The following is a 12,491-nucleotide window of genomic DNA, read 5'->3' as shown; positions in this document are numbered from 1 at the left end:
TTTTTCAAAGTTTAAATCACCAAATTTCATGAACTTAACTTTTAAACATCGCTTTGATTAAAAAAAAAAAAACTTTTTTTTACTTTATTTGTTTAGAGAGAGAGTATGGGGGGGGGGGTTGTGCAGAGAGAGGGAGAGAGAATCCCAAGCAGGCTCCACACTGCCAGTGCATGCAGGGCGAACTTGCGAACCCTAAGATCATGACCCGAGCGGAAACTGAGTCCCACGCTTAAGGACTGAGCCACCCGGGTGCCCCTTAAATATCCCTTTTAAAATGTCTTACATTTTTAACTCATTACAAAGATTCTCCCCAAATAACAAATTCGTATTTTGAGCACCTCTTTTTAGTGGTGAGAGCTAAGCCCAATTCGAAGACTACTTACAATGCATTATGAATCCACAAAGCACAAAATACTGTGACCTTAATTCCAACGCAGAATGCAACCGACAAACAAGATATACTAACAAGAATGACATCAGGATTAGAATCTGATGGCAGCTGTCCTTAACACGGATCTGCTGCAGGCTTTTTCCTCCACGCTTGGTGTTCGCGCTCCCCAACCCTCCGGGTGCGGCGGCCTCATCCGTCCCGGCCCCCCCCCCCCGCTCCCAAGGGAGGGGGGGGGCCCGGCCTCGCTCGCTCGCCCACCTGGGACTCCTTCCGCCGCCGGCCGCGCCACCACTTCGCGGGCCGAGGCTCCCCCGCCCGCCGCCGCGTCCCAGGGTGGCCGCCCCGCGCGCCGCGTCACTCCGCGCCCTCGGTGAGGACCTACCACTGGCCGCGCAGCGGAGGGGAGAGGCCGCGACCCTTCCCCTGCCGGCGGGCGACGCGCCACCTCTCGGGTCGCCTCGGCCTGGCGCTAAATTTAAAAACGTTCACAGGCGCGGCCGGCTGGCTGCGGAAACGAAAGTTAATTCGTCCCGCGGGCCGCCTCCCGGGCTCCGCCGGCCCCTCCGCGCGCCGCGCTAGCGGGGATACACCCTTTCCCCGCCATCTTCCGCCGGCTCCGGGCAGGTCCCGCGCTCCGCGGGTGAGGCCTGCTCGCGCCCCGCGCAGGAGGCGGGCGGCAGGGACGGCATGGACGGCGGGGACCGGGCTCGCGCCCGGCAGCACGTGTTCCTGCTTCCAGGTAAATACGCCCGCCCCGAGCGGCGGCGCGCCTCGCCCGGCCCTCCGCCCGCGCGGTCCGGCGGCGGCGGCGGCGGCGGCGGCGCGCGGCCGGACTTCCACCTGGGGCGGCGGGGCGCGCCCCACGTCGGCTCTCGGCGCTCGCGGCCCTGCGCGCGCACCCCAGCGGGTCCCACTCCCGCGCGGAGCCCGGACGCCGCGGGCACGGGCGCTGCGCGTCCCCGGGCCCCCGGTGTGGGACCAGATTCTCTCCCCGACGCGTCGCACCCGCTCTTGGTCACTCCTTACAGCTGACTGCGGGGTTTGCAACCCAACGCCGAAAGCGCAGAAACGGGCCGAGCGTTATTTCTCCCGCTGCGGTGGGCTGCAAGGAGCGGCCCAGGCCAGTGGAGAATGACGCGGGCTCAGGGTCTCGCGGCACGCTGTGGGGCCCGGAAGTGTCTGTTTCGGGGGGGGGGGGCAGTTTGCTGTCCCCCTCTCTCTCCCCACTCGGCAGCTGGCCCAGCTCTGGGTTCCTACTGGATAGGATCCAGTGAGCCCGGAAAGGCCTCAGACGCTGTGCACCTTTCTAACAAGGCCCAGATGATGGTAGGGGTTAGGACAAGTCTTCAAAGAAGGTCAGGTGGGTAGTTAATGAAGTGATGGAGCCAGGCCCTTTGTCAGCCTCCCCCTAGGTGGTGAGGGGCCATCCAGGGTCTGCAGAGGATTGGAGAAATAGATAACCGCACGCGATGGGCTCCAGGAAGTGTCAGAATCAAAGGCGTTTGGGACTAGGGAATGCAAGCCCCTCAGGTTTGGCCCTCTTGTAGGTTGATACATTGATATGATGGCATAACATTGGAAATAAGGAGAATCCTTGGTTCACTGTGTTTAATTTTTAGGTTTAGCTCAGCAAATGCAGTGTTTTTACAACAAATAATGGTCTGATGATGTTATAGGTATCTAGCAATCTAGATTTCATGATGAATATCGAAAATTCTTACCTGACAGTGTGTCAAGAATATTTTTATGTGTATGTTTCACTTTTTCTCCCTTTATAGTTATTACACACAATACGGTATACAAATTTAAGTGTGCAATTCAGCAAATACACTCATGTATTTTCATTATGTACACGTACGTGTACACCCCTGTAATCGTCCCCCAGGTCAAGATGTAGAACTTTTTCAGCAAGCTCATGCTTGCTGCTGGATGGCCACGGGTCAGTGCTGACCTTTGTCACTAGAGATTTGTTTTGCCTGTTTGGGTAAGTGTGTACTCCTATAGGTCTGGCTTCTTTCACTCAGCAGTGTTTCTTGAGATTCATCCGTATTATGTGTAGCAGTGGTTTGGTTTATTGGTCGATTTGTGTTTTCATTGTTGTGTGTATTTTATTGTATGAATATCCATACTGTTTATTTCCTCTGCCGTGGGTGGACATTTGGATTGTTTCCACTTGGTAACTATTGTGAATTGCACTTTTTTTTTTTAAGTTTATTTATTTATTTTGGGAGCAAGCAAGAGAGAGGGGGAGGGGCAGACAGAGAGGGAGAGAGAGAGAATTCCAAGCAGGCTCTGCACTGTCGGCACAGAGTCCAATGCGGGGCTCAAACTCACCAACCTTGCGGTCATGACCTGAGCCGAAACCCGAGAGCCAGATGCTTAACTGACTGAGCCACCCAGGCACCCCATGAATTACACTTCTAAGAACATTCTTTTATGAGGCTTTTGGTAGAAAGAGGCACTCATTTCCCTGGCGTGTGTACCCAGCAGTTCCCATTGCTTCATATCTTCACCAGAGATTTGTATAGGCAGTTTTTAAAAAAATTTTGTATTTGAGAGAGAGAGAGAGAGACAGGGAGAAAGGCAGAGAGAGAGGGAGAGAGAGAGAATCCGAAGCTCAACATGGGGCTCCATTTTGCGACCCTGAGATCGGGACCTGAGCCAAAATCAAGAGTCCGACACTTAAACACTGAGCCACCCAGGTGCCCGGAGATGTATATATACTAAAACCATTAAAGCAAATTTCAGGGTTTTGATAGAATCTAGCAAAGGCCTACTCGTATACATGTTTTACATTAGAAAAATCTTCTTCTTGTTTTTGTCACATCAATTCAGTGAGATTTTAAGGGTAGGAACTCCAATTCTTTCACAATCAAGTGCATTATTATTATTTGGATACACACAACAGCTGCTGATAATTTGAGTTTCTTATTTTGTTCTGTTTAATTGGTATTGACATTTTCATTCTTGAAAATGCATATATCCTCATCGTATTAAACACGAAAACCTGGGGCGCCTGGGTGGCTTAGTCGGTTGAGCTTCCGACTTCGGCTCAGGTCACGATCTCATGGTCTGTGAGTTCGAGCCCCGCGTCGGGCTCTGTGCTGACAGCTCAGAGCCTGGAGCCTGCTTCAGATTCTGTGTCCCCTCTCTCTCTGACCCTCCCTCGTTCATGCTCTGTCTCTCTCTCTCTCAAAAATAAATAAACATTTTTAAAAAACCCACAAAAACCTTCATTAACTATTGCATCCCTGAAAATTAAAAAAAAAAAATTTAATGTTTTACCTATTTTTGAGAGACAGAGACTAAGTATGAGCAGGGAGGAGCACAGAGAGAGAGAGGTAAACACAGAATCCAAAGCAGACTCCAGGCTCTGAGCTGTCAGCACAGAGCCCGACGCGGGGCTCGAACCCACAGACCGTGAGATCATGACCTGCACCGAAGTCGGATGCTCAACCGACTGAGCCACCCAGGCTCAGGAAATATATGCAATTTCCATATCCCTGAAAATTTTAGGTTTAATGTGTTTACTGCTGGACTGTGAGAAGTTCAGTCTGCTTCCCGTTCAAAGCTGAGATGTCCTGTGGCCTATGAACTCCTTGGAGAGGCCTGAGCCAGCTGCTCAGGAGCTGCGTTGTCTGGCTGGCTTGTTCTATACCACTCCTTGAGCTTCCTGTTCCTGCCTGTCCGGCCAGCCTTTAGTGCCACCTGCAGGCTTTGAGCGTACAAACATTGGTGGTTTCACAGTTCCTGCAGTGCAACAATGCCACTCAAACTTGAGGGCGTAGGTCACCTGGGGAACTGGGCCCCACCGCCAGGGTTTTTGATTCGGTGGCTCTCGGGAGAGGCCTGAGAATGTGCATTTCTTTTTTTTTTTTAATTTTTTTTTTCAACGTTTTTTATTTATTTTTGGGACAGAGAGAGACAGAGCATGAACGGGGGAGGGGCAGAGAGAGAGGGAGACACAGAATCAGAAACAGGCTCCAGGCTCCGAGCCATCAGCCCAGAGCCCGACGCGGGGCTCGAACCCACGGACCGCGAGATCGTGACCTGGCTGAAGTCGGACGCTTAACCGACTGCGCCACCCAGGCGCCTCGAGAATGTGCATTTCAAACAAGTTCCCAGGTGATGTTGATGCTGTCGGTCTGTGGACACCACTTCGAACCCCTGCACTGAGACAGCCCTTGGGAGTGGGTAGAGAGGAGTAGGAATGGCCAGCCCCAGGTTTAGCTCTCTTTTCGTGGGCCGGAAAGACTTTTGTGTCCTCAGGGGTGTGCGTGTAAGTCCAGGGTATGAGGCCCATCTTCACAGACACATATTTGTGGGTTTTTTCTAGCAGATGAGAAATCAGCTACGGTAAGCTATGCATTTGAGACGAGGAAACAATGTCCTCCTTGGAGTGAGCACCATAGCGCCAGTGAAATTGGGCCCTTAATTAAGAAAACAAAGATTATAAAAGATTTTTCAAGAATATTTGGTGGAAGCCGTTTGTACTCAGTTTTAGGAAATTTCTGGGATCGGAGGAACTTACTCTGTCACTGGAACACAAGCTCATTAGCCAACAGATGAATAGAACTTTAGAGATTTACCCATGAGGCAAATGCAAAGCCACTGGTCCTTGGGATGACACTTTTTTCTTGCCATTTAGTTCATGTTGTTTATCAAGTTGTCTACAATAACATTGTGTTATACATTGAAGGATATATTAAAAAGGACTGTTTAGGCCTCTTGCTTTTTAATTCCTCTGGAGAAGTCAAAATTCCCAGAAAAACAAAAACTGAAACTTGGAAAGGAGACTTGTGAGGTAGTAAGGCTTAGGGCCTTGACTTACATAGGCTGCCAGGGACAGAACTGCCTCCCATGCAAACAAGGCAAGCATTTCTTGTAGTTTCGGATGGTCTTCAGTGTTTCTCCAAAAAGGCCTGTAGGTTCTAGCCTATTCACAGTTTTAGTTACTGTAAGAGACCATTAACATCTCTATCTTTTAGAATTTGGTATAAGTTTCTATCTCTCTTTGCTGCCCTAAAAATAAATGTTTAAGTCATATTCTTAATATTTTTCTCTAGTGTAAGTTTTGTACACTTGTCAGCTCTACTAGGTTGGGATAGACCCTAACGTGAAAGGTGGGCTGGGAACCGATTCACCAAGTATAGAAGTCTGTGTGGATTGTTTGTGTGGTTGCACCCTATGGCTGGACCATCTCCAAGGAGATGTCAAAACATTGGAAAACCCTAATGTTGTGTGAGGGAAGAAAGGAAGGACAGAAATGATCTCAGGACCACTAAATTGATTTGGGTTAGCTTAGGCTGAAAGCATCCCTCATTCAGCCCCCTGATTAAAAAGCCCCCAGATCAAGGTAGATGCCACATCACATTTTCAGCTGTAGACAAGTTTTGCAATAAAATTATTCACCTTTATCTCCAGAAAACACACGTTCAAAAGCATTTTAAGAAGAATTGTATTTGTTCTTTCCCCACAGCATGAATAATGCCAGCTTTTGCACGGTAGAGGATGGGTTGCTTTTGGGGGGGAGGTAAGAATCACAGGCCGGCCTGCCTGCCTACCTTAGACACTAATGAACCTTTTATGAGAGGCAGCATGATGATCACAAACAATACGATCCTCTTTGTCTCTCCAAATAGAATACAGAAATAGATTTGAAAGCATTGTGAGAATGCAGGCTTTAGAACCATGTTCTAATTAAAGGATTAAAAAAAATCAACTTTAAAAGGCAAAAGTAGTTTTTGTAATTAATGGTAGAGACAATTTATATTAATGTTATTTCTGATTCGAGTCTTGTAACTTTTTAATAAGCCCACAAGAAACACCTCTTATTTGAAAAAAAAATAATAATAGTGTGAAGTATGTGGTAAAGGAAGAATTGCTATAGACCCAAATGACTTTTTTTTCAGTGACCCTAAAACGCGTAAATAAAACTTTTTTCCTCCTTTACCTAAAGGCACATGGTTAATGTCAGAAGAAAACTGTAAGCAGATTTTTTGGTTTTTTGTCAACACTGTTTACAGCTATGCATGTTTCTGTTTGGAAATCTAGCTTGTGGGCTGAAAGCTTCCTTACTTTCAGAAGAGCTTATTCACAGGGCAGGAACCTGTACTGTACTTGGTAGGAGATGGGGCACAATTCCAGCACTGGTTTTAGACAATCTCTGAATAACTAAGCTCCGCTTCTTGGGAGATTTGTCTTTTACTGAATAGTCTTCTGCAGGCCGTCAGCAGCACGGGAGTCTCTGAGTTCCCCAGCATGGAGCATGTTTAACGTTTTCCACACAAATCCTGAGGCTGGTTTTGTCTTTACGAGGCTTTTTTTGGTGGCGGTTCCACCGACCTTTTCTCAGACGGCCACTGGATCTGCCCTATCTGAGCACACTCTGAAGCGGGTGGACTTAGTCGGTTGTCAGTTGTGCAGTCAAGCTGAGCCTGATACTGTCCCGCTAGTAATTGTTCCGAAAGATTTGGGATATTTATAAGAACTTTTAACTCTCACATATTTATCCTCCAGGGCAGAAAAGAGTTTTCATAAAAGGAAAGTAAGAAACGTTCACAATTTTTATTTGAGTATGGTTGTCACCTAATGTTACGTTAGTTTTAGGTGTGCAACATAGTCTTCCAGCCACTCTGTGCGTTATGTGTGCTGTGCCCACCACGAGTGTAGCTGCTGTGTCACATTGGCTGTTCTCCCCATACCCTACCTTTTATTCCCATGACTTGCTCATTCTGTAGCTGAAACCTGGGTCTCCCACTCCCCTTAACCCCACCTCTTCTCTGGCAACCATCAGTTTGTTCTCTGTATTTATGGGTCTTTTCTGCTGTTTGCTTTGCTTTGTTTTGTTTATATTCCACATGTAAGTGAGATCATACGGTATTTGTCTTTCTTTGTCTATTTCACTTAGTATAATACCCTCTAGGTCCATCCATGTTGTTGCAAATAGCAAGATTTCATCGTTTTTATGGCCAAGTAATATTCCATTGTGTATGTACGTATACACACACATTTTACATACACACACACACACACAATCACATCTTCTTTATCCATTCATCTATTGATGGACACTTGGGTTGATTCCGTATCTTGGCTGCCGCAAATAATGCTATAATAAATATAGGGATGGCCATAGCAACCTTTTTCTAGATAGGTCACCTAAGGCAAGGGAAACAAAAGCATGTCAAAATAAAAAGCTTTTAGAAAAGTTTTGACTACATCAAAATAAAGAGCTTCTGCACAGTGAAGGAAACCTTCAAACGAATGAAAAGGCAACTCACTGAATGGAAAAATATGTTTGCAAATAATATGTTCAATAAGGGGTTAATATCCAAAATATAGAGAGAACTTATACAACACGACATCAGGAAAACAAATAATTTGATTAAAAAATGGGCAGGAGATCTGAATAGGCATTTTCCCAAAGAAGACATCCAGATGGCCAATAGACACATGAAAAGATGCTCACCCTCACTCATCATCAGGGAAATGCAAATCAAAACCACAATGAGATGTCACCTCACAACTGTCAGAATGACTAAAATCAAAAAGACAAGAAATAACAAGTATTGGTGAGGATGTACGGAAAAAGGAACCCTCACGCACTGTTGGTGGGAATGCAAACTGGTACAGCCACTGTGGAGAAGAGTATGGAGGTCCCTCAAAAAATTAAAAGTAGAATTACCATATGAGGGGCACCTGGGTGGCCCAGTCGGCTCAGCCTCCAACTTTGGCTCAGGTCATGATGCCTGTGTTTGAGCCCTGCATTGAGCTCTGTGCTGGCAGCTCAGAGCCTGGAGCCTGCTTTGGATTCTGGGTCTCCCTTTCTCTCTTCCCCTCCCCCACTGCACTCTGTCTCTCTCAAAAAATAAATAAACATTAAAAAAATAAAAAAAATACCATATGATCTAGTACTTCCACTACTGTGTATTTACCTAAAGAAAACATAATTTTTTATTTGAATAGCAGAAAAGGGGGGCACATGGGTTTTTCCCATATCCTGTAAGCTTTTACCATGATGTTAAGAAACAAACAACTTACCAGTATTTTCTAAAGTGTTGTAATAAAACATACCTAAAACGAGATTTATGCTATTTGTTGGCTCTATGTCCTTGGACAAATTGCATCTTCTTTGTAAAGCCTCAATTTCCTCATCTCTACAGTGGGGAGAACAGCTCTTTCTCCTAAGCTCCCCTTTGCACCCCAAGATCTTAGTCCCAGACCTGGGACAGAGTGGGCATTCGGTAAACATTCACCGAAGGATGCATGTCTCACGTGCCCTTTTTTCCTGCAGTCTTGGCTACACTGCCCTTTGTCCTCCTTTTACACTTCTATCCAAATCCTACCCCTTTCTTCAAGGCCTGGTTCAAAGTTAGTTTCCACAAAGCTAAGCCATTTGTATAGACCACAAATGAATTCCAGTATTCTTCAGTTTTTCTCATTTTTCTATTTCTGCCTTTATTTCACTCTGCACTCATACTACTCGCTAAAATACTCAGGGTTATTGGGGTTATACAACATCTCTCTGTTTGAATGCCCGTGACTTTGGGTCTGCCTGGACTCTCCTGCCTGCTCGTCTTCACGTTCTCTGCCTGCCAAATGCCTGCCTGTCTCTTAACCTCAGCCCCTGGCTCCTCCAGGCAACCTTCCCTCCGAGCCTCTCCCCTGTGAGTGTGCGAGCTCGCGGTACCTTCTCGGCCACCTACGCATCTTGTGATTATTCTGTCCACTGTCCTTTTTATGTAAAGACGTATTGAACCCCCAGTACATGCCAGCAGCTGGAGAGAATCCACGTGCGTTCCGCCTGCATCACCACCACCGGCTCCTCAGTGCTGGGCACCTTGGCCTGAGGCTCCAGAGCCCTCCCCTGCCCAGTGCCTCTGAAAGCAGAGGCGTGCCACTGAGGACTCCCAGCCTTTTTGTTCAGAGGTCCTTTGTCTGTGCCTTTTAAAGATCTGCCTTTCTAGGTATAGCTTGCCTTTCCAGGTATGGCTGTTGCTAAAGTGGAATGGGCTGCCTGCTGGAGTGGTCAGATCTGCATGTTCTCATGCCTGGTTTATCATCTGCCTCTGAAACGCCGAGGAGCCAAGCTGGCCGAGGTCTCTAGGCGGAGCTAATTTCTCTGCAAGAGTCTAAGACATTTGGTGAGGCTCTGCTTTATCAGTATAGAATAGTATAGGCTAGACTATACTGCACTATACTATGCTATACTATACTGTATATTTTAATAGTAGAATATTATTAGAACAGTAATACAGACCCAGTGCTGTATGGAAACTTTACCCAGTTCCCAGTATGGAAACTTTAGCGATGCAGAAAAATATAAAGAAGGAAATAATTTATCTATCATCTTGCCACTGAGAAATAACAATTTTGGAAATATTTCTTTCTAGTCTTTTTATATTGTATGTATCCTAGTGTGAACTCAGTGTTTTTCATTTTTTTTTCTCATTTTTCTATTTTTAGCTTTATTTCACTGTTTATTCTTTCTACTTATACTATGAATTTATTTCTTTTTTAAGAAAAAATTTTTAATGTTTATTTTTGAGAGAGAGAGAGACAGACAGAGCATGAGTGGTGGGGGAGCAGAGAGAGAGAGGGAGACACAGAATCAAAAGCAGGCTCTAGGTTCCAAGCACAGAGCCTGGTGCAGGGCTCCAACTCACAAACTGTGAGATCATGATCGGAGCTGAGGTCAGACACTTAACCAACTGAGCCACCCAGGTGCCCCTGAATTTATTTCTATTGTAACAAATATACCAAATAAGTTTTGCTTCAGGGCACCTAGGTGGCTCAGTTAAGCCTCTGACTCTTGATTTGGCCTCAGGTCATGATCTCATAGTTTGTCCCTGCATCAGGCTCTGTGCTGTCAACGTGGAGCCTGCTTGGAATTCTCTCCCTCTCTCTTTCTCTCTCTGCCCCTCCCCTGCTCATTCTCTTTCCCTCTCTCTCAAAAAACAATTAAAAAAATTACTTCACAGCATAGACTGCATATTTTGAATGGATTATCTTTAAGAGTGGGTAAAGACTGAAAATACAAATAGATGCAGGAGAGGTGAACGTAAATTCACAGAACCATAATGGCCACAATGGCAAGCTGGGATTCTTTGAAAGCCATTTGAGGTTGAAGTTTTTAGGACAACCATGGCCTCCTGCAAACATCCCTTGGTGTGCTTACCATAAATAGGATGCCAGTTTGAGTAGACCATGAATCTGGCTTGGTATGGAAATTGCTATGCATTTAATGTTGAGACATTCATCCTAATTGTGTTACAAAACCTGGCTTATACTTCCTTAGGGGTTCCCTAGCCAGTTCATTGATCCCTGGGAAGGGCCGGCTGTGTGTTGGGGTAGAGGCGGGGTGGAGAGTATACAAGCATTGGAACTAGGGTGTTGCAGCACTTAGAGGTCCAAGGCTTCTGTCCCCCTGAGAGTTTACTTCCTCTGCTCAAACCAACTTCCTCCACTTAGTGAATAATAGGCTGCACGCTGCACCCACGCCTCAAATCCCCCAGTGTCTACTGGGAGAAACTGCCCCTTTTCTCTTCTTCTCTTACAGCCTTTTGACTGGCCCCACTGTGATCACATGCAACCCCAGCCTCACCCCCTGTTAGCTGTAGCCTTGGAGGGGCAGCCTCCACTACAGCACCAGGTGTGAGACAGGGAGGACAGAGGGGTTCTGGAGGGTAGGGAGCACTTTTCCAGAAGAAGGAATGGCGAGGCTGGGCAGCGCAAGAGCTAGCTGCTGCCCTCACCCCCCGGTGTACCTGAGCTCTGGCCAGAAGCCTGCACTGCGTGTGACGGGGTGGTCTCAGCTGAGCATTCTCAGTTTCCCAGTTCTTGGGGGTCTCTTTGGCTAGATGGTGTGTAGGTGGGGCAGAGGTTTATCGTATGAAGAAGTAGATTTGGGCTGTAATTTGTGCTCTTCTTCGTTTACCCAAGGTTTGTGTAATTTCTAGGAAGCCCATCTTCTAGGTCCTGTGTCTTTTAGCTCTTATACCTTTGCAGTACACTTTGATGTCTGCTGTTGTACTTGACCCTCACGATGGCCTTGGGAATTAGTCAAGGCAAGCTTTATCATCACCATTTTACAAGACTTGGAGAAGTCAGACAATCTGTCCCAACACCCCACGGGAATTAAATGGCAGACACTCCAGGCCCTCCCTGGGTGTCTAGGACCCCTGCTGTAGGCCAGAGGCCACTCTGCTGGCCGAGTGGTGGCATCCCACCAGGATGGGAGAGGCGGGAGGATCAGAAAGGGCTGGGGTTCCTTCTGTCGTCAGTTTGATGACCAGGGACCAGACACACCGCCTGTCCTGGTGCCAGCCCTGGTTATCAGTAGACATCCCAATTGGGTCTGTCCTTTCTGCCTCTCTAGAATATTCCTGCTTCGCAGATATTTCAAAAGCTTAGCTCCATCTGTACGTGTCGTTGGTCTCCGTGACTCTGAATTGCCCGCCATCCTGAAGTTCTTCATCAGTTTCTTCTTCAGCGCACAGGTCCGTCCTAGAAACATGGCTATTGATAGGGGCAGCCTTGAGAAAATGGAAAGTTTATCTTCTGTGGCCTTGGTGAAGGCCAGTTTTTGGTTTTTTTCTTTTTTCTTCAAAGCTTTAAAATCAAAAAGCATTCTTAGAGGAACCCATTACTTGAGAATTATTTTTCTGGTGCGTGCCTCTGTCTAGCTTTCTTGGTTTGCCTCCTGTGGCGTTGAAGGAAACAGAGTGCCCCAAAGCCTGGAAAGTGACCCAGATCTCTTTGATGGCAGTGGTTAACATCTTGGGAAGGGAAGACATATAGTCATTGCTTAAATTAACATTCCTGGAAGTGGCAAGTAACTTAAAAATTATGCTGATTTGTCTTGCGTGCATTGCAAGTGTCCTAGCCAAGTGTTCCCAAGGAGCTGTCCCTGGCGATCAAACCAAAAGGAACCAAGGGGGGTGAATATGTTCTAATGGCTGATGACTGCAAAAAAATGAACCAGAACCTATTTAGGACAAGGTATTGCATGAGCATGAGAGTGATGCTCTCATCTTTTTTTTTTTTTCCTATTAGATCTTCTTAAGAAAACTGAATAGCCTTGATATAGTATCTAAAA

General features: G+C 46.6%; 1 protein-coding gene across 5 annotated transcripts in view; it reads left to right on the top strand.

Moving 5' to 3' along the window:
- The first annotated feature begins 846 nt into the window (after positions 1-846).
- Positions 847-12,491, top strand: part of RNASEH2B (ribonuclease H2 subunit B) — a 68,050-nt gene continuing 56,405 nt past the window's right edge. The window contains exon 1 of one of the 5 annotated variants that reach the window (XM_023251282.2): positions 847-1,130. In XM_023251282.2, coding sequence (XP_023107050.2) covers positions 1,079-1,130 — 52 coding nt within the window. In that variant the 5' untranslated portion in view covers positions 847-1,078. Of the gene's footprint in view, positions 1,131-1,260; positions 1,752-12,491 lie in introns of those variants that run through there. The other 4 variants (XM_045052627.1, XM_045052622.1, XM_045052620.1 and 1 more) reach the window with 4 other exon arrangements.

The sequence above is a fragment of the Felis catus genome, chromosome A1 (genome assembly GCF_018350175.1).
Source record: "Felis catus isolate Fca126 chromosome A1, F.catus_Fca126_mat1.0, whole genome shotgun sequence".
NCBI classification, from domain to species: Eukaryota; Metazoa; Chordata; class Mammalia; order Carnivora; family Felidae; genus Felis; species Felis catus.
The sequence above is the reverse complement of the archived record's forward strand: the minus strand, read 5'-3'. Positions and strand labels throughout refer to the sequence as shown.